Here is a 23,673-nt window from a genome sequence, read left to right as displayed (position 1 = left end):
CCCCCCCCCCACACAACTGATTGCCTCAAACGCATTAAGAAGGAAATAAATTCCACAAATGAACTTTTAAGAAGGCACACCTGTTAATTGAAATGCATTCCAGGTGACTACCTCATTAAGCTGGTTGAGAGAATGCCAAGAGTGTGCAATGCTGTCATCAAATCAAAGGGTGGCTATTTGAAGAATCTCAAATATAAAATATATTTTTCAATTATATTTAACACTTTTTTGGTTACTACATGATTCCATATGTGTTATTTCATAGTTTTGATGTCTTCACTATTATTCTACAATATAGAAAATAGTAAAAATAAAGAAAAACCCTTGAATGAGTAGGTGTTCTAAAACTTTTGACCGGTAGTGTATATGTATATGAGTGTACAAAATATTAGGAACATCTTCCTAATATTGAGTTGCACCCCCTTTTGCCGTCAGAACAGCCTCAATTTGTCAGGGCATGGACTACAAGGTGTCAAAAGCGTTCCGCAGGGATGCTGGCCCATGTTGACTCCAATGCGTCCCACAGACTCCAATGCGTCCCGCAGCAGCATTGCAGTTCTTGACAGACTCAAACCGGTGCTCCTGACACCTACTACCATACCTTGTTCAACGGCACTTAAATATTTTGTCTTGCCCATTCACCCTCTGAATGGCACACATACACAATCCATGTCTCAAGGCTTAAAAATCCTTCTTTAACCTGTCTCCTCCCCTTCATCTACACAGATTGAAGTGGATTTAACAGGTGACACCAATAAGGGATCATAGCTTTCACCTGTATTCACCTGGTCAGTCTATGTCATGGAAAGAGCATGTGTTCCTAATGTTTTGTACACTCTGTGTGTGCATATACAGTACATAAATATATTTTAAAGTTCACTCCTTTAGAGAAAGCTGCTCTTGGTCATGACTTCTTATGTGACCATATGACCATGACTTGACACATTCTCTGTTTACAGGTGTTCCTGTTTGACTACAACGAAAACCAGGAGCTACAATGGAGACCAAGGCAATGTTTGCCATATGCTATGGTTTCATTGGTTCCTGCTGTAAACACTTATCTGACTAGCACTCTAGTTCCATCTGTAAAACTGGGGCCAAAGACAAAGGGTATGGAATTACGATAACCAGATGAAGTGTTTAAATTACTAGGTTCATTCCAGCATATTCATCAGCTGACGATCCATGTTTTATTTTTAATATACACAAACTATAGGCTATGTAGTATTAATAATTGTTTTGTTTCATCCTTCCCAGATTCAGTGGCATGTTTGGAGACCTGCACAGTGGCTCAAAGAGTGGGGAGAGGTCAGAATGCAACTGTGACATTCAAACATTTTGGGACAACTGAAAGTCCAACGCCTGGATACAGATCTCAGGGACTTGGAACAAACCCCCCATTCCAAAGAGCTGATCAACAGAACTTCCAAAACATCCCATCAATCTCAGACCAATTGTATCACAATGGCAGCGACCAACCCCCACCGCCTCCACTACCCATTAGTCCCTGCGACCAACCCCCACCACCTCCACTACCCATTAGTCCTTGCGACCTGCCCCCACCACCTCCACCGCCCATAAGTTCCAGCAACCAGCCCCCATCACCCTTTAGTTCCTGTGTCCAACCTCCACCACCCTGTAGTTCTTGTGTCCAGCCTTCATCACCTTTTAGTTCCTGTGTCCAGCCTCCATCACCCTTTAGTTCCTGTGTCCAGCCTCCACTACCCTTTAGTTCCTGTGTCCAACCTCCATCACCCTTTAGTTCCTGTGTCCAGCCCCCACCGCCTCCACTACCCTTTAGTTCCTGTGTCCAGCCCCCACCGCCTCCACTACCCTTTAGTTCCTGTGTCCAACCTCCATCACCCTTTAGTTCCTGTGTCCAGCCCCCACCGCCTCCACTACCCTTTAGTTCCTGTGTCCAACCTCCACCACCCTTTAGTTCCTGTGTCCAACCTCCATCACCTTTTAGTTCCTGTGTCCAGCCTCCATCACCCTTTAGTTCCTGTGTCCAACCTCCACCACCCTTTAGTTCCTGTGTCCAGCCCCCACCGCCTCCATCAACCTTTAGTTCCTGGACACCTAATTTACCACCACCATTCACTGGTTCAATTTCATTCCTGGAAGACAATGGACTGGTTACTTACCCTATGCATTTACAGATCCCAAGCCATGCTGGAACAGCTCAAATTGACCATAATAAACTCCACTCAGGTAACCAAGTCCTGTCTTGTCAACAAGTTCCAAACACCCTGTCCACGAACCAGGATAACTTACGGCGACAGTCTACATCTGCAACAGGTGCGTTGGAACCGCTCTCTACTATAGTTTATTCTTCACGTGTGATTAAGGATCCCAGATTGTCGGCACGAGAAACTAACAACATCCAGAGATCGATTTCAATGGAGTCAGAGAGAGGTCAACAAACAGGTACCTCTGTCTGCAAATTGACCGTGAAGCCAGAGCATGAGAATCTCCAAGATGTACCAAAGCAGGAGAAAAAGCTCAGGGAAACTGGCATTAAGAATGATCCAAAACCATGCCATCCTGATTCACCAAGAGGTGGTTCTACTACTCCTTTTGAGAATAGTTCAGCTCCTTCCTCTGTGATACCTACAACTGAGAATCAGCCATCAAATAGAATGCTTAAAATGAAGTTCCAGAAGTATTCTCCATATTTTCATCTGACCAAGGAGGAGAGGAAGGAAAAAATTGGTTCTCTACAACATCTGTCATTTGATGAGAAAAATACATTATTAGAGAGAACCAATTTTTATGCTACCTATTTTCAGAAGTCCAGGTGTCTACTCAATCAAAATGACAAGGTCACCACAGCAGACCCTGGGTGGCTATGTAAACCAGGAAGTATAAATATTTGCTTGTCCAGCACAGACACAGTGGAGATGTGCAACAGGGGTGTATACATGCAGCAGCAGGTGAAACAACACAATCTGCCCCAGAACACCACAAATGGTGATCAGAATTCTAAACCTATCCCAGAAATCTCAGCCCATAATCCATCAATTGTCTGTGGGGCTGTGGAGGAAAACGTGGCCCTCCAACTTGAGAGGAACACAGGCATTATGGAACCGGAGGACATAAACCTTTGCAGCCCTGAACCCACCACTACATGTCTCACAGAAACTGAAGAGGATGTGCACAAAATTACTGTGGAACCACAAGATGAAACAGTAATGAAAAATGACTCACAGATTCCATTCCATCCCCAGACTGTCAACCAAACTGCATCCTCTGAAAGCAGGCAGGACACAGAGGTGAGGTCCAATCTTAACTCAGTAACAGAGCAAAAACCTCAGGATGCTCTAAATGCAAACTCTGATGCAAGCAGGCAGAACACAGAGGCAAACTCCAAACCAAATTCAGTAAGAGATGAAAAAAAACAAGACATTGTACCTGTATTCGCTGAGGGAAACAGACAGAGCAGAGAACTGAAGTGTGAACCAATCTTAGCAGAGGAAAATAAAACAAATGCTCTAAATTCAGTGGATGACACAATGGCGAACGAAAACCCCTCAAAACCAAGGTGTCCAGTCATTTATGAGAGCCATATTGAAATCATGAATGCTTGTGAAGAGGTTTGTGGTACGGAAACAGAGGAAGTTATGAGTGCCGAGGTCTTCTGTCCTGGAGTCATGTCAAGGCAAGATTATGAAAGGCTTTTGCAGAAAGACAGAGAATGCTATGGAATTGGCCAACATCAACAAAATGAATCCAATACATTTTCTACCTGTGATGACATAGCTGATAATACTGAGGAATGGCAGGCTGATGATTCAAAAGCCAAAGATACAGTCTACAGTTTCCTGTTTAACAGGCTGCAACTCAGTGAGCTCTTTCTTTCAACTAATCAGAATGGATCAAGCTCAATTTCTGGTAAACATTACCTTAAACCAAAATGCAAAGACAGTCCTATGGACACCAATAAATCACTCCTTCCGTCCTGCAACCCAAACCAAGTAGACATGGGAGAGCGATGTAACCTTCGCATCACAATAAATGCTGATAGAGAATTGTCCTCTGTCACGGAAACACCCCCTCTGTCCAAGAGATTTTCAGTGTCAGAATGCCCTCAAGGAACTCAAGCCTCACCAACTGTACAGGAAAATGAAAAGCTTAGCAACAACAGCATTATCACTGAAAACACACCCATTGAGAGTGTTCTGAAAACGACCACCTACTACACCACTTTCAACAGAGCACAGGCCCGTAATGCCAAACTAATCAAAATGATGGCAGAGAAATACAAAGGGAAGGAAAATGCGTCAGTGAGGATAATGAGAAATCATCAACCTTCAAGAGTGAAGAAGAGATCTATCGTTGAAAAACCCACCACTGACATTCCATACTCAGAAACATCGAGATCTTCCCATAAAGCCATTACAGGTCATATGCAGAAGCCATTTATGCAGAGGGCAAAATACTGTTTGAATGTTCCCCACAAAAATAGGAACTTGAAACAAAAAACTATTTCCCCCAATACGGTCACAAGAAATGCCAGAAAGAAGAAACACAAGTCATGTTATAAATTTAAATCAAAGGTTGCATCTCTCAACATTTCTGTGTCAGACGACTTAAAGACCTCAACGCGAGTTCCCATAAAATCAAGAAAAAGCACTATCATGAAGACCATAACAGATTTTAGGAGAAGAAACCGTTGGGGGACATTCAATCACAACAGAATAAACAGTCAAAGCAACGTGCACAATGCTGCTGTAAAGTCTATATCTTCAGATGATAATGAACTTCTGAGAGGTAATCGTTTCGAGAAGAAACATCTGAAGACACCAACTAGAGAGTTAGAAACAAATATGTCTATGAGAGATGGAAATGAAAAGATCAACGAGGAAAAGCAGGGGTGGCTGATGCTGTTGACACAACCTTAACTTCGCCGACCATAGACATAGTCAATGAAGAGGCTGCAAAATCTACTTCTGGGAGCACCGCGAGCAACTTTGTAGAAGACCTTCAACACATTGAGGAAGCAAAGGATCGATCTAAAAGCAGAACTTGCAATGAAGGCGAGCCACATGACACAGAAACATCTCAGGAAACCCAGAGCAATTGCACTTCTCCTCAGAACAAATTACCTCCACCGAAATACCCCAATATCGTGGCTATAAGTCAAGACAATGAGGGGATAACTGAGTTTAAAAACAGGAGGAGGATCTGCTGAAAGAAAAGGCATTACAAGCTGATACACCACTCTATCAAAGAGGTGGAAGAGGCCAACAGTGATATGGCGCCTGCTAAAGAGATAATTTCAGCTTCTGAGAACATGGAGTTTCCCTTAGATGCTGCCATCAAGATTATTTGCGGCAGTGAGTTAAATTCAAACACACCCAAACCACAGGAAAGAAATGGCTCAGGTTTTGCAGCACAAGTATGGTCAAATGGAGACAGAGAAAGCAGACACATCAGATAGAACACATTACTGCAACCCACTGGAACAAGAAGACCAAATTGGACAAACCCTCCAAGGAAGTGAAACTCATTACTAAATTAAGAGATTACTTGACAAATTTTGAGTCCATAGTTAGAAAACCAGAGCCAAAGACATCAGATACACTCTGTGAAACTGCAACGAATTTGCCACAGATTTGTGAAACTCTCCAGAATAATGTCAATGACCATACAGAGCAACCAGTTCCCCTGGTTGTCCTTGACAGGGTGGAGTTGCGCAATCTGAGACCTAATGCAATGCCTTTCCCAATAAAGATATGCACTCCGATTATCAACACAGAGAATGACCTGAATCATAGTAAAGAACAGGAACAAAAGGAGCAAACAAGAGGGAACAACACAAAGTATTATAGCATTCCTTGCATTAGCCCTGATAGCACTTCCATGTTGGAAGTCCCTGAAAAGTCCACTCAAACTCCCATGGACAAGAAAACAACTGAAGCAGAAATCTCCACAGGTGTACCTGACATTAACCATGGGATTACAATTGCAGAAAAGTATGCCTTAAGAGAACAGCAAAGACAGCCAAATTGCACTCTTGATGCAAACAACATGATCATGCTCAAAGCACTAGCAGAATTAGAACCTGAAAATTCTGAATTTTGTCAAACAAAAGAAAAAGACAACCAGAAGCCAACAAGCCACATTGTAAGGTTGAACACTAAGACTTTTCATAGAAACTTCAGTGTGGCTGATATCTCAAACGCACTAAAGCATGGAGACAAAGTAGCTTCCTTTGTTGAACTTTGCCCGTTGCGAACTGAATGCAAAGTCATGATGCAGTACTTCATCTTAAACTTTGAGAAAAAACAGAATGTTGAGGCCAATAGCACTATCGTCTCAAGGGATCAGATTTTAGAGCGATATCTGGACCATCCTCCTGGACCAATGGAACTGAAGTACGAGGCATTGAATTCTTTCCTGGAACTGCAGATAATGATGGAGGCCTGGCAATTTGTAGATAACAAGATGCGATTTTTGAGTGGACAATCTACATTTAGGAGTCTGCTGTGGTACGATCCCACCCTGTATGGGGAACTCTTTAAAGGGAAGGTGGGATTTCAGCAGCAGTCCTCTTTATATTCCTCTTTCCAACAAAGCCTCATCAACGAAGGCCCAATTGCATTGCAGAGGTACCATTTAGCTGTCTCTACATTGAATGAACAGCTGAAAAGGGCCCCAGAAATGTCTTACTACATGTATCTCAAAAGCAAAAGAGAGAGGCTGGAGATTGAGGCTGCATTACGAAATCCCTCAGACATAGAGAGCTTCTTCCTCTCTGTACCACTGTCTTGCATGGTCAATTTTGGCGACAGTGTGGAAAGTTTACAGAGGGTCCAGAGGCTTGTGACGACTTTCACCGAGACTCCTGCAGACAAGTTGGAAGACGGATTTGATGTTGGAAAGGCTGAGCACCTTGCCATGGTGTTCCGATTTCTTCAGGAGAAAATCTACTATTTGAAAGCTTGCAGCAACACGATGGTCAGCAAGATGTCTTGGTTTGGCATGGAACACATCCTGTATGACGCTTCAAAGATACTGGTGTGGAGGGATGCGAAACAGGCTGGGTCAGATGAGCCGCAGGCGAAATACAAGAAAGCAAATCCACAAATTGTCTATGGAGTGACCGAATCTGGTGTCTCACTGTTGCATACAAGCGTGTCAAAGAGGACCCAGCTCATGGTTAAGAAAGGGACCTCAGCACAGAGATTCAGAGGTCGGAGTCAGGGGAGGCTGCCTATGGAGAACACTCGCTGTGCTGAGGTTTGTTGATATATTTGCATTTTTGGGGATAGAAATTACATATGTATGATATCAAATAATTGAAATTGCCTTCAGTAATATGTTTCCCATGGTGAGATTTTGAAACTAGTAAAAAGAGATCAATAAGACTGTGCTTTTATTGCTGTATGGTTTTTATTTTCCAGAAGAAAAATCCTCAACATGGGTCTATGCCGATAATAGACCTCACAAAATCGTAAGTAAATTACATTTTTTGTTTGTGTCAATAAGCCAAGGAAGGGGATCACTGTTATTTCCATTGTGTATCAGAAGCGAAACATGAATTAACACAGTAGCAATTTATATGTAATGTATTCCCACCATATTAAAAACATCTATCATCTAACTTGTTTTTCCACTCCAACTCAAGCCCTAACAGGGATAACCCAGATGTATACCACTGGGCCAAACCCCCAAGCAACCCTGCAGCCCATTTCCAGGCTTGGACACACCAAGAAAAGCTTGTCAAGAGCCAGGTAGTAAACTGGGGTGAAAGGTCACGTGATACGCAAGCAATGGAGAGGAATATCCCTGCATCTTCCTTATCCCGACCTGTGCCAACATACCCTGAAATCAGGGCCTGTCTGACGACTAGTAAAAGTGGGACAGCGCCAAACTCACAGATCCAGTTACCTGCCTCAATGGGAGGGGTGGGAAGTAAATCAGATGGGGGGCAACAGTGGACCATGAGCTGGATTCCCCATAATCCCCAGAACATCCAGAACATGACAGGAAGTGATCTGATGCCATTGCATCCTCTGTGGATTGGTGTTGGGGATAATAGTCATCCCCCCATCAGGGAGCCCGTCCTCTCAGAGCAAACTAATCCGTCTTCCTGGTCTAGTCTGCCTTCTCCTCCTCCATCTGTACCAGCAGGAAATACAGCACAACAATCTCTGCACTCCCTCACACCTCTCGCCAGCACTACAAATAATGTCCATCCCATATGTGAGCCCCTTCCTATAAATTACCCATTTTTCCTCCTGAATGGTCAAACCTATTCCACTACCAATCCTGAATTATCCACAGCAACTATTGATAACAGAGGGAGATTTCCTCCCTACATAGAGTAGTGCTGCTTCTTTGTCAACTTTTATGGAGCAGGTTTGTAACGCAAATAAGGACCTTTTGAAAATAAGGAAGTGATGGTGTTTCCGTGTTTAAATACTGAACTGGGTCAGGGAACAAATATCAGTCAAAAAAGGAGGAACTCAAAGGGGAGTTGGAAACAAAAGGATTTGAGTTAATTTATTTCATGTTTAATTCACTATTTGGAGTTAATTTAATTTGTTTCATGTTTGTTGTACATTCTTTTTTATTGTTGTAACTATTTCTGTTGTATATAATCTCAAACACGTTGTCAATTGCTGATAAGCAATATCTGATTGAAAATGTCCTATTTTCTGACCAAAATGAACTGTATAAAGTGTTCTTAACTTATTCCTCGAAGTGGATTATAATGTTATTTTGTAATATCGAATTGTAAATAATATTATTTAAGTGTTTTCTTAAACTTTAAAGACCCCTTTTGGTTATTAGCTTGTTTGCATTACTCAGGATTGTGTGCGCTTGTCATGTTTAGGCTACTGCTTGAGGCTTTGTTTTGTAATAAAGTGTAAAATTGGCTAACTTAACCCTTAATAACTATTTCCCAGCAGAAAATAATACATTTTGTATAGGTTAACTGACAAATAAAATATATTTGCAGAAATCCAATAAATGTGGCTGTCATTTGTGCATCACAACACAAACCTCAAAATAAGTAATATTTTTTAAATATAATGTTGTTAAACAAATGCTACTTTCTAATATAATTAATTAGAAAGGTGCAATTATCTGTCATCTGAACTACTTTGTTTTTTTTTGTGACCAACTTTTCGTTTTGTCTTTTTTTTTCAGAGAGGGGGGTTACAAAAACAATTAAAGAAATGCATACAGAGATAACCCCAACCCATTCCCTCCCTCAGTCCCCATCATATTCTGTTCCAGTTAAAGGGTTGCTCAGATTCAATTAGTTCTGTGGACCATACTTTTTTAAATATTGGCTAGCTCAGAATATTTTATAGAGATCAGTCCTTTCGAAGAGCCCAGATAATTTATTTATAAATCCCATAATTGGATGGTTCGGTAGTTGGGTTTCCATAGTGACTCCATAGGCCAGTGTAGCTGTCCGAAGTTGAAAATATTGAAAAAAGGAGCTGCCTGGTAATGCGCATGTATCTTTCTGAACTAAATGTTTTTTTTAATCTAACGGTATCTTGCCTAACAGAGGTGTGAACTGACGGAAGCAGCAGCATAGAAAAAAGAAAAAAACTCTTCCTGTGTGGTTGACAGATGAGACTTTGTTAAACACTGGTCAGAAAATGTATATTATTATTATTATTATTATTAAAATGTAGAACCAAATACAGCCCACAGCTAGCTCTGATTACTACTTTCCCTGCACCATTGACAGCGCCAAAGTTTGAGTCACATTGGTGAGAGGTCAGAGGTGGTGAAGTGTAACGGAGGTGGTTCCGTAACCACGCTTGTGTAAAATAACCTTGCCTAAGACCTGAAAAGTTGCATTCATGCGTTGGTTCCCTGAGCCATTACCTATAGACTTCTGCTTGACTAATGCACTATTCTGCCACGCAAGATAACCACCTAGCCCAGGACAGGTTTTAACCCTGATAAGAATTTGGTGGGTGATTATATTTGTCCTGTTACACACTTGTGTTTTTTTGCGTATCCCAACTCCCCTGAGACACCTGTGGACCTTGTCGGCTCCGGGACTCGATCCATCGACTTTTCGGTTACTGGCCCTACACTCTAAACCTCAAGGGTACCTGCCCCAAGACTATAGACTGCTTAATCTAGTCTCCATACTCCATATCATGCATCTCTTTTCTTTTCTGTTTCTCATCTTCTCTTCTCCCTATTGCAGTATTTGGCGGTAGCCGCCATCTGTCTGGCGAATCCTCTTGTCCTCAAGGCGGCGCCCACGCTTTCATCACCTCCATCGTTTTCGAAATACCAATGTGATGACGTCGATTCGAGCGAGGCAAATACTGAGCGGCCATTACATAGCGAGTTTCCTTTGGAAGGTCGGGGGCGACAGGGAACTAGCGACCGAAAGACATCGCTCGCAGTGCCGAGAAAACAGGGACGTCCCTGCCGCACCATACGGTTTATACCTGGGCCATAAAAATAACAGAAACATTAGCGTTGTATTGACGATATCGGTACGGATAATAATCACAGATTGGCTCGTTGATTAGATATAGCTAACGTTAGAGTGCTGCGCAGCGTTCCACAAACCCGGCCATAGCCCGGCTGTCGTCTTGAGTTGCGTCGAATTTGAGCGAAATAAGGGTTGTTTCATTACTTCACCATAGCCGCTAGTTAGCTAAAAACAGGTTATCTGAACAGTTTTGAAAATGGACGATAAAGTATTTACAAAGGAATTAGACCAGTGGGTCGAGCAACTGAATGAATGCAAGCAACTGTCGGAGAATCAAGTGCGAACGCTATGCGAAAAGGTAAGAACACCCGACTGAAGACATGTTAGCTAGCGATGTTATCTCTAAGTTACTTTTAGTTAGCTTCTCACCGGTAACATGTTCACGTGAAGGCCGCTTAAATCTGCTTAGCTAGTATCGTCGACGACTCTATAATAACCAATGTTTCATCTACATTGCTTGGTGGTTAGTTAGCTAGGCTAATACACCATTTTTGTGTCGGAAGTCTTAAGATCCATTTCCACATTTCGTTATTCGCTAATGTGACGTCTTGTCTAACGTTACCTAACTATTAACTGGTACCATAACAAGCTAGTTGGCTGGCTAACTAATAACTTTAAGGACTTGGGCAACAGAAGTTGTTATCTAACTAGCTAACTTCTCAACAACATAGCTATCTAGGTACATAATTGAATTGCCAATGTTGTTATAGAAAACTAACTATTGATGCCAATAATGTTGCCACATGCTAACGTAACTAGCTAGCTAACTAGCAGCGGTAACGTTAGCTATGTACTAACATTATCGTTAGCTAACGTAGCGTCTACCACCAACAACCAACCAGTGTGTATCTCCGCTTATTGACGTAGTTAGCTAGCTACGTTTTTTGCAACTAGTGTCTGGAAATGCATAGTTAGTTATTTGGATCTAATTGAAGCAAATATCACTGCCTGGTAAATTAGGTAGCTAGAGAACGCTAGACGGATGACAGATTGTATCACTAGCCAACCAACAAACTAGAACTAGCTAGGTACGACTTTCAATACTGAAAACATGACGTTAACTACAAACTTCAGCTTATACATGTCAATGGCTCTTTCATAGGTTTGATAGACCACCGAGTAGTTACTTAAATGTTAAAAATATCTAATTTAGGGATGGACAATTGGCGGACCCCCTTTTGAAGATCCTCGGCTCAATTCCCTCCAATTTACGGTTGTAAATTAGAAAAAGTAGAATACACAAGGTGCATTTTGTTTGTGCATCAGCAGTTTTTTTCTTGTTATGCCAGTCACTGATAGTCACTCGATTAGCTAATGTCAGCGAAAAAAATGTAGATTGGTAAATTAGTCTAGCAGCCAGCTATCTAAATTTAGTAATCATGGTCGAATCACTCAGATACCATCCTATGTAAAAATGTGGAGAATGGCAGGAAATTAGCTGCAAAACATTCTCTCCGCCCCATGGCAAAATGTGTAGAATTGCAGCAAACTTCCTTTAAAACGGCAAAATGTTCTCTATGCCTCAAGGCAAAATGTGTAGAATTGCACGAAATTAACTGTACAGTGTAAATGTTCTCTCCTGTCAAGAGGGGGACTGCACATGTGGGTATGCAGACCCGCAAGCAACTCCGGCCTCTCAGGAGTTCGGATTGTTTGTGATCCCCACCCCATCAGTTTCCCATCCCTGATGGAACTGGCTTGCTATCTTCGACTATCCCCACATGATGATGTTGCAAGATATGCAGGCCTTGAGGAAATTGTAGATTCCATTTAGGATGGAACCATTTGAGATCACAATCACAACAATTATATTTTTCCTCACACAGTGCAGAACATCAGTATGGCTGATTGAAAAAAATAACATCTCACTGTTTCGTTGGAGAACCTTTTGCACCAAACAAATGTGAATTGCAGACCATAAAATAATTTACCTCTGAGGAACCATACTTTGCATTGTATAGTTGAAATACAGTATGTGCAACAAGCTAAATTCAATTAATTTAATGTACCACCCAACCAGTCCATTTTCATTGGTCATTCATATTCATGTCGAGATGATGTCATGACACATGCATGTGGATGTTTTCTTTAGCAATAGGGCAAGTTTTGCTGATGAATTTACATTGTCACCTTCACATTAAAGATGGATAGGGCTGTGCTGCAGAGAAGACTCCATGGAGACACACTCGCATTGTCTCCATGGTGATAATGGGGCAGCTTTCACAGCAAATGGTGTTTCGGGCCGGGGAAGCTACGACACCCTTCCAGTCAAATAAATTAATATAGAACTCATGCTTGCAGCATGTGAGGCAGCTTTCCTATCTAGTGTTTTGTTGTAGCGTACATAGTTTAAAGAAAACGTACGATACTTGTCTTTCATTCACCCTCATGAATAAACGTTTAAATGTGGATACACCAGTCACTGATGTTTTCTGTAATGCACTTATTTTGTTCCCCTCTCCAGGCTAAAGAGATCCTGACCAAGGAGTCCAACGTGCAGGAGGTGCGCTGTCCCGTCACGGTGTGCGGAGATGTGCACGGCCAGTTCCACGACCTCATGGAGCTGTTCAGAATCGGGGGCAAGTCGCCCGACACCAACTACCTGTTCATGGGGGACTATGTAGACAGAGGCTACTACTCGGTGGAAACAGTCTCGCTGCTCGTCGCACTTAAGGCAAGTCAACTCTGAACTTGATGAGTGGGCTGAAACCACAGTATTTCAGTTACTGGTATAACGTCTGCCTTGCCATAATAAAAGACTGAAAAAGGGATGGGACCCAGATAAATAAATCTACAGTATTTTACCTACAGTATATTTTTTGACCAGCACCAGTTTTTCTTAAAACCAGGGACATATCATTCTCGTATGCTCAATATATTTTGAACCCCCAACTGTGCCCTGAAGAAAGTCAAAGACTAATCAAGTTTTACTACCTCAGAGAATGTAGGCTAGCTCTTGAAGTGTGTGGGAGCTGGTGGTATTCAGGAGTCAATGTATGCAAGCTGGAGATAATATGCAAACTGAAGTAGTCCGCCAAAGTGTGTTTTTTTTTGTAGACTCAATGGATTCCTGGGCTCAGCCGGTAATGCTGACAAGCTGGAAACGGGACAGTTTACTGTCATACCAATGTGTCACTCCCCTCACGGCTGTTAACATAGTGGGTCGAATTGGACTCATTGAGCTCATCTCAAATTTACGAGGTCATCTGTGACGTTCGAGGTCTCTGTGGGACAGTTCATCTAAGGACAACAGATGTATAACTATTGGGATAACTTATTATTTGTAAATAATAGGCTATAACAGGATCACTTTTATTAGTCAAGTGTGGCGTAAAATGCATACCTTTCTTAATGGCGTTAAGTAGAAGAAAAGTAGTTTCAGTTTTCACTTGGTGGCACCGTGCCGCTGTCACATTCTTTGCAAAGGAACTCGAGTTATTTAGGCCTGGCGCTTTTGGAGCTAAACTCAATTAGGACTGTCTCGCTCCCCAGGTCCGTTACCCAAAACGCATTACGATACTGCGGGGGAACCACGAGAGCAGACAGATCACACAGGTGTATGGCTTCTACGACGAGTGCTTGAGGAAGTACGGCAACGCCAATGTGTGGAAATACTTCACAGACCTCTTCGACTATCTCCCCCTGACGGCCCTGGTCGACGAACAGGTAACAAGTGCATGAACTGGCCTTATTTTATGTCATGGGGTGCATCCCTGATGACACCCTATTCTCTTTTAAAGTGAGCTACTTTTGACCAAGGCTCTGGTCAAAAGTAGTACACTATATATAGAATATGGTGACATTTGGGACACAGATTGGACGTTGTGCTCAAGTTCAAAGGAAGCCTAGCTACATAATTATGTGATATAACTCTTGTCATTTACATTTGGGCTACATTAACATTTTAGTTGTTTAGCAAACACTCTTATCCAGAGCGAATTGTCACGTAAGGGTAAATCAACATCTATACTCTGTTTCTTCCTCTGCCTTAGATCTTCTGCCTGCACGGTGGACTCTCCCCCTCGATAGACACACTGGATCACATCCGGGCCCTGGATCGCCTGCAGGAGGTTCCACACGAGGTCAGTGCTGCCTGCCAGAGGACGTTAGTAGTCAGCCCCGTCAACCACACAGACAGTGGGGGCTGGATACTAGCTATCTGTCAGCAGAGAGAGGGGCTGTCAGATGGTATGAGGTAGTGGGGTTGTCATGAGGTCGTGTTGACCTACCAGTGTTGGAGACAAGCCCCGGGTCGTGTTCAGTAGGCACTAAACGGAGTAAAACGGGGAGGACGTAACTGGACTTGAGAAATGCTTCGTTCCGTTATTCCATCTGTGATTTGCTACGGTGGGCCCTAATGAACATGGCACTGGTCTCTGCTCAAGAGGTAGGCTATTCAGGTTGTCACCCTTCCAATGCATCATTGTCATTGAGGGCTGCTGTCTTATGACAAATTATTAGGAATATTCCCCTCCTTTGCAATCCTACTGCCCATAGAATTACATCATTTAATAGGATCTCTGTGTTCAAGCCATCCTAAATTGGGTCATAATCCCCATGTGTCATTGTCATTGAGGGCTGCTTTTGTTAATGATATGTGTGTGTGTTTCAGGGGCCCATGTGTGACCTGCTGTGGTCAGACCCAGATGACCGCGGGGGCTGGGGCATCTCCCCCCGAGGTGCCGGCTACACCTTTGGGCAGGACATCTCGGAAACCTTCAACCATGCCAACGGTCTTACCCTTGTGTCCCGCGCCCACCAACTTGTCATGGAGGTAACCCCAGTTACGCTATTAGTTTAGGCAGTTCATGTTTATGCTCAGTGTGTTTATATACTTGGTTGGTGTCATTAGTATTAAAGCATGTGGCACAACTACAGTGATTCTGGTAGTAAAATACTTTACCTGTTAGATATTTACATGAATTAATGGACTTCCATGTAAATGGAAAATTAAGTTATAGTATCGTATTTTGGGGGGGAGCATAGAATTTGAATTCTACCATGGAAAAGGCCAATTTCTGAATATTTCAAATGTTGTGGTACTACCATTCTGTTCATGGAACCTAAAGGTCAAGTAAGACTGCCCAGAGGGAATTACATTTGAGATGTCAAAATGAATGGATGTCACGGATAGAGCAGAGGTAGCCTACACACGAGTTAGATTGCTCTCCATGTTTCCGTTGATGATTCAGCTGGAAGCTGCTGTGCTAGAGTTGAACCTGAATCAATAATTCAAGAGCCTTCTGTACAGCGTTTTTATTTATAGTATTAACCACTTCCAGCTTTAAAGTTATTTTTTACAACCAAATCTCTATTTTTGATGTAAATTGCATGTTATAAAAGGGTTCAGGCACCTTTTTTGTGATTACACTTGTATTTTTAGAAACTTACCCCAAACAGCAAATCACTTCCCCATCCTTGTTGTGTAGTATGGGGGCCTCGAAATAACACCCAAATACGCCCTTTTAGAAACGGCAAAGCTCTCAGTATAGTGATGCAGGTCATTAGATGTTGTGCACATGAAATTGTCATTTTGAACTTTATCCCAACCCTGTATTCCCTTTTGTGCGACTCAAGCCGTTTCCCCTATCCAGCTGTTCATTTTCCATGGTCCTATGTAGCTCAGCTGGTAGAGCACGGCGCCTGTAACGCCAGGGTAGTGTGTTCGATCCCCGGGACCACCCATACACAAAAATGTATGCACTCATGACTGTAAGTCGCTTCGGATAAAAGCGTCTGCTAAATGGCTTTATTATTATTATGTAGCAAGCTGCTACAGGTAACTGCCAAAATAAAGGAAACACCAACATGGTGTCTTAATGGGGGCGTTGGGCCACCACTAACCGCCAGCGCCTTGGCATAAAGATTAAGTTTCTGGAACGTCCTTTGTGGAAGCACCCTATGTTTTCAATATACTTATCCCTCATTTTACTCAAGTGTTTCCTTTATTTTGGCAATTACCTGTAGAATGGACGGATAGGTATCGCTCGAGTCGCAACAAAATTGAATATAACGTTGCAGAGAATGTTCAGAATTACACAATTTCATGTGTAAAACATTTAAAGCGCTGCATCACGATACTGACAGCTTCCAAAAGGACCTACAGTATTAGGGTGTTTTTGGAGCCTTTGCTCATATTTTCAGGGCCCCCATATTACACAACGAGGATGAGGAAGTGATTTGCTGTTTTGGTAATTTCTCCCCCCAAAAAGTGAAATCACAAACAAGGTGCCTGGACCCTTCTATAACATGCCATTAACCTCAAAAATAGAGATTTGGTTGTAAAAAAAATAACTTATCCGTTTAGGGAGGAGCAGGGGGCCTGTGCTTCGAGACTGGGGATGCATCCAAAATGGCACCCTCGTCCCCATAAAGCGCACTATGTAGGGAATAAGGTGCCATTTGGGACGCAGCCTGGGAGTTAATTTGGCTCAGTCATTCTGCATAAGAATCCCAGGACCAGAATATATAGAGTTCGAAATAAAGCTGTGTACTGTCCGAATGTAACTTTTTGTAAGAGTTTTGACTAACGATTAGAATAAGTGACTTGAGGTTCAACTTACTTTTTACATTACATTTTACATTTAAGTCATTTAGCAGACGCTCTTATCCAGAGCGACTTACAGTTAGTGAATACATATATTTTTTTTCATACTGGTCCCCCGTGGGAATTGAACCCACAACCCTGGCGTTGCAAACGCCATGCTCTATCAACTGAGCTACATCCCTGCCGGCCATTCCCTCCCCTACCCTGGACAACGCTAGGCCAATTGTGCGCTGCCCATGAGTCTCCCGGTCGCGGCCGGCTGCGACAGAGCCTGGATTCGAACCAGGATCTCTAGTGGCACAGCTAGCACTGCGATGCAGTGCCTTAGACCACTGCGCCACTCAATTCAACTAACGTGCGGGTTGTCGTTTTCCAGGGCTACAACTGGTGTCATGACCGAAACGTTGTCACCATCTTCAGTGCGCCAAACTACTGCTATCGCTGTGGAAACCAAGCTGCCATCATGGAACTGGACGATACTCTTAAATACTCTTTGTAAGTGTCATTTTGAGGTTATCTGGAGTAGATATGTTGTACGTTTGAGTCTCTAAGACCAGGGGAACTCAAATGAGTATTACTGAGAACAAGCAATATGCAGTAGCTGTGTCACTGCAGGTGCTTTTTCAGTGCAGTGTACTTCAAAGTAACTGTCATTGTCCCTAATTGGAACTGCTATATTCAGCACCAAAAACTTTGCTTCACAACTGGCATTTATAAATTGAGTTATACATTCCATTAACACATGAGTTTCTATCAAAAAATGCCTGTTCTGTAAATGGTCTCAATTGGAGTCATCCTAATGTTGCATTTCCTGTCCTCCTCCAGCCTTCAGTTCGACCCTGCACCTCGACGCGGAGAGCCCCACGTCACCCGCCGTACCCCCGACTACTTCTTATAAATGCCTCCAAACAAGTGGCAAACCCTCAACCTGTGTGCATATGACCTGTTACCAACATTAAAGCACTAACATGGACCAAAATGTGCCATATAAGCATTTAGTACACATTACAATACAAATTGCCCTGTGTCTCAGTACTGCAACACAGTGTCCCATTTTAGCCTTTAGTGCAATTGCCTGCTCTATACTATTGATCGTAATGTTCCTCTTTTTTTTGTTCACGGACTGTACATTACGCAAACAAATGTGACAACTCTTCCTTTCCCCACCCAAAGATCACTGGACAAATTATACATTTTCTGTTTGCAAGGCCGGGCATGTGAATTATTTACAGTATTTTATACAAATGCACACGCTTACATCCCCAGCCTTCTTCACCACACTATTTGGGAATGGATGCTTAAAATTGAGGGAGATTCCTCTTTGGGATTGTATTCTTTCATGTCTATAGACCTACCTACTTTCTCCTACTCTACCTGTGTGTTTACTGTCCTCTCTGTATATTTGTCATGAAGTGATTGCCTCTTCTTTGATGTATTTGAACTAAAGTACTTTTAATCTTAAACATCAAATCTGACTTACTGATATTTTCAATCAAGTCATTCACACTCATAGGTGTTTGTGTAGCAATGTTTTAATAAAGCTTGGGAAAGAGTAATACAACTGTTTGAGCATGGAAGGAGTACACAAAGGTTGTAGACTTTGTTCTGGCATTAAGATAAAATCCATGCAATACGGACTTAGTTTATAGCTTAGTTCCCTTTTCTGAAAGATGGCGTTGTCAAGGATGGGCTGTTATGAAGGCTTCCGTGATCCAGCAACCGGTTGCTCATATCTTTATTTTCAAATGGCATGGAACTGATGCTTTTTCCTCAGGTCGTGGAGGGATCTTTCTCTTCCACATTTAATACCGTGTGCGTTAAAATGCCTGCATCCCCCATACTTATGTCTTTCCCAGTGACCAAGGGTTGTCTGGGGTAGGTGGTGCATAATGTGTAGACTGTAGGGTGATATCCCGTTTTCAGCAACCAGTCCAAAAGAACCTACAGAACACAAGGGTTTTCTTCAAATCACAACAGTACAATCTTCATACGCTAATATAAACTATTTTTTATTATTTTAGACTTAAACATGTTAATGATTATATAAAACTTAAATATCTTATTGACTTAACTACTGAATAGTACTGAGGCCATGTTATAAAGGAAAGTTTGACTATATCTATGAAATGGGGGGGGGGGGGAAGACTCCTTTATTCTCACTGAGGAGCTGTCGGATTTCAGGAATCTTCTGTGAATTGTTCTTCCACTTGGGCATCTCAAAGCCACCCGTACAACCTATCAAAGGAAGGTCAAGAAAAAAAACAGTCCTGCAGCAATGAAACCTCGACATACTCACACTGACCACCTTTTGCCAATCATTAATTGTTTGCATTGACAAACCAATGTAGTACAGACTAAACAATATTGATTAGAGTGTAAATGTGTATCCTCTTCATATGTCATAGTGTAACATTGATGTAAGAGCAAACACTCCATTGGACAAGAAAGGGTAAATATTATAATACATACCCCTTCAGCATCCTCTGCTGGCTCCTCTGGTAAAACAACCACCTTTTCAATCCAGAGAGCAAAAATCCAAAAAAGCACAAACAATTGGGGTCTTAAGCCAGGATTGAATCCCATCGTGCTTTGTCGACTATGCACCATTTAAAAAGGTCACTTCCGATTGAGCCGACATATGCAGTGTTTACTGTGAATGCGGTCTCTGAACGTCTTTAAAAAAGGTGCATAGCCGACAAAGCGTGATCAGATTGAATCCCGGCCTAAACACAAAACAATGACTCCCTCTGCTTTAGTGAAATAATAAACTATAGAGGGACTAACCTGACATGGAATAAAGGACGGTGCTATCCGGGATCCTTGGGACGTCTCAACTCTGACCTTACCTCATTGAAGTTTACATTTAAAATGGTTATGGTAGGGGTATAGGGTAGGGACGTCCCAATGATTCTGAATAGCACTAACCATGGAATAAAACCATTTCCAGATCCATTCCATTAGCATCATATTATCCTGAATAGAGGCACTCAGTATACTCACCCTTTTTTTGGGAGGGGCCTCAGGTTTGGGGTGGACTCTGGTGGCACTCTCTGGCAGTTTCCTCCTTCTTACTGCCTCCTGATTGGGTGTGCCATTAACATCCTCCTGGGCGCTCTGCCCTGACGTTTCTCCTTCCTGTAGCCACATAAATAACACATTTAAAGTTGGCACACCTCACTGAGGATCTTGTCCATAGAAGTCTATCAAAAGGCCAAAAAAATGTAAGAGGTGTGTACAATTGCTCTCTCCAGTGGAAGAAAGCAAGTACTGCAGTCCATGGACTAAGCACGCTGTTCATTGTCCAAGCAAATTTGAAACAGAGTACAATATCAATTATTATCATGTTTTATTCATTCATTGATAGCTTTACCTGGTCCACTGAAAAATATGTTTCTTTTTATTCTACTTGTGGCATGAAACCAAACGCATTTAGTGTCCATGACAACATGCAACATGTAGCCTAGCCTTCTCTACACATTGCACTGGGGCAAAACAATCTGCGTTTTAACCGTAAATAACAACCTACAACTTATTTCGTAACACGTAAAGTAGCACATGCGCAGAAGGTACGGTTGTTTAGCTACCGGGAAGATGTGTCCAGAGAATCCGGTCACCCAGCCACTATGTTATATATATGGTTTGTTTTATACAGTTCCATAGGTGGTATCTGGTAGTTAAAGTTATTCTCACTCCAAGTTGTTCTCCGTCAGTCAGCTTCCAGGCCTCTCCGGTCATGCGGTAGAATCGCTCCTCTTTCTTCCTCATAGAAGACTCCTGACGAGGTCTCAGCACTGACTCCTGATAAGAGAAGGCCTGAAAGGGAAACACACACACAGGAAAGTATTAGCCTACTCTGTTAAAATAGAGCAGTGCTGTTTAGTTGTTTTTTGCTGAAAGGCCATGTTACCTTCTCACGGTGTTTCTCCTGAAGCTCCTCCCTTGCCTGCTTTTGTCTTTGTTTTGCCTCCTCATCGTCAGAATCTGGAAGAGATGCTTACTTTAATTTAAACCATCAATTGCTTCACAATTTTCAGAAGACATCGTAGGCCTGGTATCAGAAGTTGAACAACAGTGGGTGCCTGGGCTGTGTTCAGTAGATGCAAATGGAAGAAAACTAAGAGCACAGATTTTAGTTTCAATGTGTGTCATATTCATTAGTGAAAACAGGCATTCAAGACGGTCCCTCTCCGCTTCCGGCCCATTTCCTTAAAATGAATTGCTATTTTGATCCGTGAGGCTTATTTGATCCAATAGAAGTGTCATAATGCTTAGGTTACGAGTGTACTGATATAAGTGTGATGCACGTGACATCCCGGCAACTTGGAGAAAAAACACTATCAGAGTTGTCCCTGTTGAAATTAGAGACGGACTATGCATATGAGGCTAGGGCGGCAGGTAGCCTAGCAGTTAAGAGCATTGGGCCAGTAAGCGAAAGGTCGCTGCTTCGAATCTCCAAGCAGACTAGGTTTTGATGTGCCCTTGAGCAAGGTACTAAACCCCAATTGCTCCTGTAAATCGCTCTGGATAAGAGCGTCTGCTAAATGACTAAAGTGTAAGTGCTAGCATAGCATATCACTTTCCATTGAATACTGGCGGTTGACGTCAACACCCCTCATCGACTATTCAGAAAACAAATCCCAATGTTAGGGCGGAGACAAGCATCTCATCATTATATCCAGTATCTCTGATACAACCCAGGTCTTGGGAGACTCACAGGATGTGCAGGGGTTTATTCCAGGCCAGTACTGAAACACCAGATTCAGCTAATCAACGAATGACCTAGATTAGTTGAATCATGTGTGTTGGTGACGTTCTTCTGGCTCTGTTGTGACCCATTCATAGACGCTAACTGCTTTAGCGCCTATTGAAAGTAGTATCTTCTGGTCGGGGGAGATCCCCGACGCTCGTGCTGAACGTTAAACGCATCGCTTGCAGTACGGTTTTGGAAAGTAAAAAGGTTAAAATAAAATATTATATTACTACACACCTTTATAGGGTTAGGGTTCCCACACGGCAACGTCACATCGTTTGTTTGCGGAAGACAGACAGAAGGCCACCTGTGCTAATTAGCTATCTGGCGTGCTCCAAACACCTGTATGTAAACGTAACTGGGGAGGAAGTGTAGTTCGTCAACTGGAGGCACACTGCTACAGTGTCTTTTTTATTTGAAATATTATTTCCTCGCTGATATGAAAGGGGCATATCAAAACGGTTTGAAAGCGATGACTTGACGTTTCTAAACGTTAAAACACAGCGTTAGAATTGTAGTTCAGATGCTACCAACTGTGGATGAACCTAACCGCTAAAAACCCTATGCATGGATAGGAAGGGTTTTGGAAAGCTAGCTCTGTTGTAATAAAGGCCTAACTAAATGTAGAGGGACCAAGATTGGCGACTGTTATACAAAATAAAGGCAACGTAACAAAACAACCCCCCCCCCCCCAAATGGAACGCATGACTTCAATGAGTAATATGGGGCTCGCCTGTTTGATAGACAGTCACCTACATTCAGATGTTGGTCCGGTGTTGGAGGAGAACAAAGACTTCAGGCGTGGATAAAAATATGACACCATCAAGGCTGACAGGCCCAACAGCAACAGACCTCGCCCCACCAATAGAAAGGCACCTCTCACATCTAAAACGGAGATTCATAGACATATGATCATTGAATAACTTTCATAGATAATGTACTCGTACGATGTCACCTTCTCAAATGGATAGTGGATTAGTCAACTTATGACTGACTGTACACACAAAATATTGAACTAACGTTAGGACCGTAATGTCACAAAATAATCAAAGGACCAAAGTGACACATGGATAACATAATGACAATTCAATGTAGCTAGCTACCTAGCCCCATGCAAAAATTACTCTTCCTCTCCCCCGTGTTGCAAAGCTAGCCAATAGGCTCATTGCACATATAGCTTAACCAACACTTTCAACAATACAAAAAATTAACTTACCGATTATTGAATGTTTCCAAGAAACAAAACAAAGGAATGATATAAACAAGGTCCCCAAAAGCCAAGATGTCTTCGACGTAGACATTTTATTGTATCCTTTTCTTAAATGAGGTTTAACGGCGGTTGGTATCCAATTTGTTACATTACCGCCACCTACTAGACTGGAGTACAACTCCCTTATATTTTGCTTGAAAAATAAAATAAAGAAAAACCCTACCATCTAACACTACACTCACAAATTCACTAGCTCGTGCTTGGCTCTGCCCACCTCCTTGATTGTTCTGCATATTATTATTAATTTGCTCCCATTGGAAACGACAGGCTCTGGTCTATCTTGGGTTATTTATAAAAAATATTTGTCCATTTCGCAAACGTGTGATTGGTGACCCCTGCTGGCCAATATAAGTACATAAAAAGTACAGGTTATATAGGGGTCAGGATGAAATGTCTTAAACTGATCATAAAGATACGGTCTTTAAACGGTATTTTTAAACCATATTTAGCTGATTGATGGAAGCGCATAAGGAACAATCCACTGATTCCAGGCTGTATCACAACCGGCCGTGATTGGGAGTCCCATAGGGCGGCACACAATTGGCCCAGCGTCTTCCGGGTTTGGCCGGTGTAGGACGTCATTGTAAATAAGAATTTGTTCTTCACTGACTTGCCTAGTTAAA

The 23,673-nt window shown here is 42.4% G+C and overlaps 3 protein-coding genes across 4 annotated transcripts; 2 read left to right on the top strand and 1 right to left on the bottom strand.

The window, feature by feature from the left end:
• Positions 1–5,400: 5,400 nt before the first annotated feature.
• tex15 (testis expressed 15, meiosis and synapsis associated) lies at positions 5,401–8,974 on the top strand (the record flags this gene model as incomplete). The annotated part of the gene is made up of 3 exons (XM_084159926.1): positions 5,401–7,242; positions 7,407–7,456; positions 7,631–8,974. 3 exons carry the CDS (start codon positions 5,401–5,403, stop codon positions 8,331–8,333), a joined length of 2,595 nt encoding a protein of 864 aa, XP_084016052.1. The 3' UTR covers positions 8,334–8,974.
• Positions 8,975–10,291: 1,317 nt separating this feature from the next.
• ppp2cb (protein phosphatase 2, catalytic subunit, beta isozyme) lies at positions 10,292–18,596 on the top strand. The gene is made up of 7 exons (XM_084160875.1): positions 10,292–10,781; positions 12,948–13,157; positions 13,976–14,149; positions 14,476–14,565; positions 15,096–15,257; positions 17,407–17,525; positions 17,856–18,596. The coding sequence occupies exons 1-7, from the start codon at positions 10,680–10,682 to the stop codon at positions 17,926–17,928; spliced, it is 930 nt and encodes a 309-aa protein (XP_084017001.1). The 5' UTR covers positions 10,292–10,679; the 3' UTR covers positions 17,929–18,596.
• Positions 18,545–23,292, bottom strand: ubxn8 (UBX domain protein 8). 2 transcript variants are annotated; one of them, XM_084160876.1, is made up of 8 exons: positions 22,997–23,292; positions 22,537–22,665; positions 20,938–21,011; positions 20,721–20,843; positions 20,031–20,165; positions 19,500–19,541; positions 19,191–19,265; positions 18,545–18,971 (listed from the first exon to the last, which is right to left on the bottom strand). In XM_084160876.1, exons 1-8 carry the CDS (start codon positions 23,214–23,216, stop codon positions 18,801–18,803), a joined length of 969 nt encoding a protein of 322 aa, XP_084017002.1. In that variant the 5' UTR covers positions 23,217–23,292; the 3' UTR covers positions 18,545–18,800. The 2 variants fall into 2 exon arrangements, with proteins under 2 accessions (XP_084017002.1, XP_084017003.1); XM_084160877.1 differs by lacking the exon at positions 22,537–22,665 and having other exon boundaries at positions 22,997–23,274.
• Between the last annotated feature and the right edge of the window lie 381 nt (positions 23,293–23,673).

This window comes from Coregonus lavaretus (assembly GCF_964263955.1).
Source record: "Coregonus lavaretus genome assembly, chromosome: 4".
Taxonomy (NCBI): Eukaryota; Metazoa; Chordata; class Actinopteri; order Salmoniformes; family Salmonidae; genus Coregonus; species Coregonus lavaretus.
The sequence above is the reverse complement of the archived record's forward strand: the minus strand, read 5'-3'. Positions and strand labels throughout refer to the sequence as shown.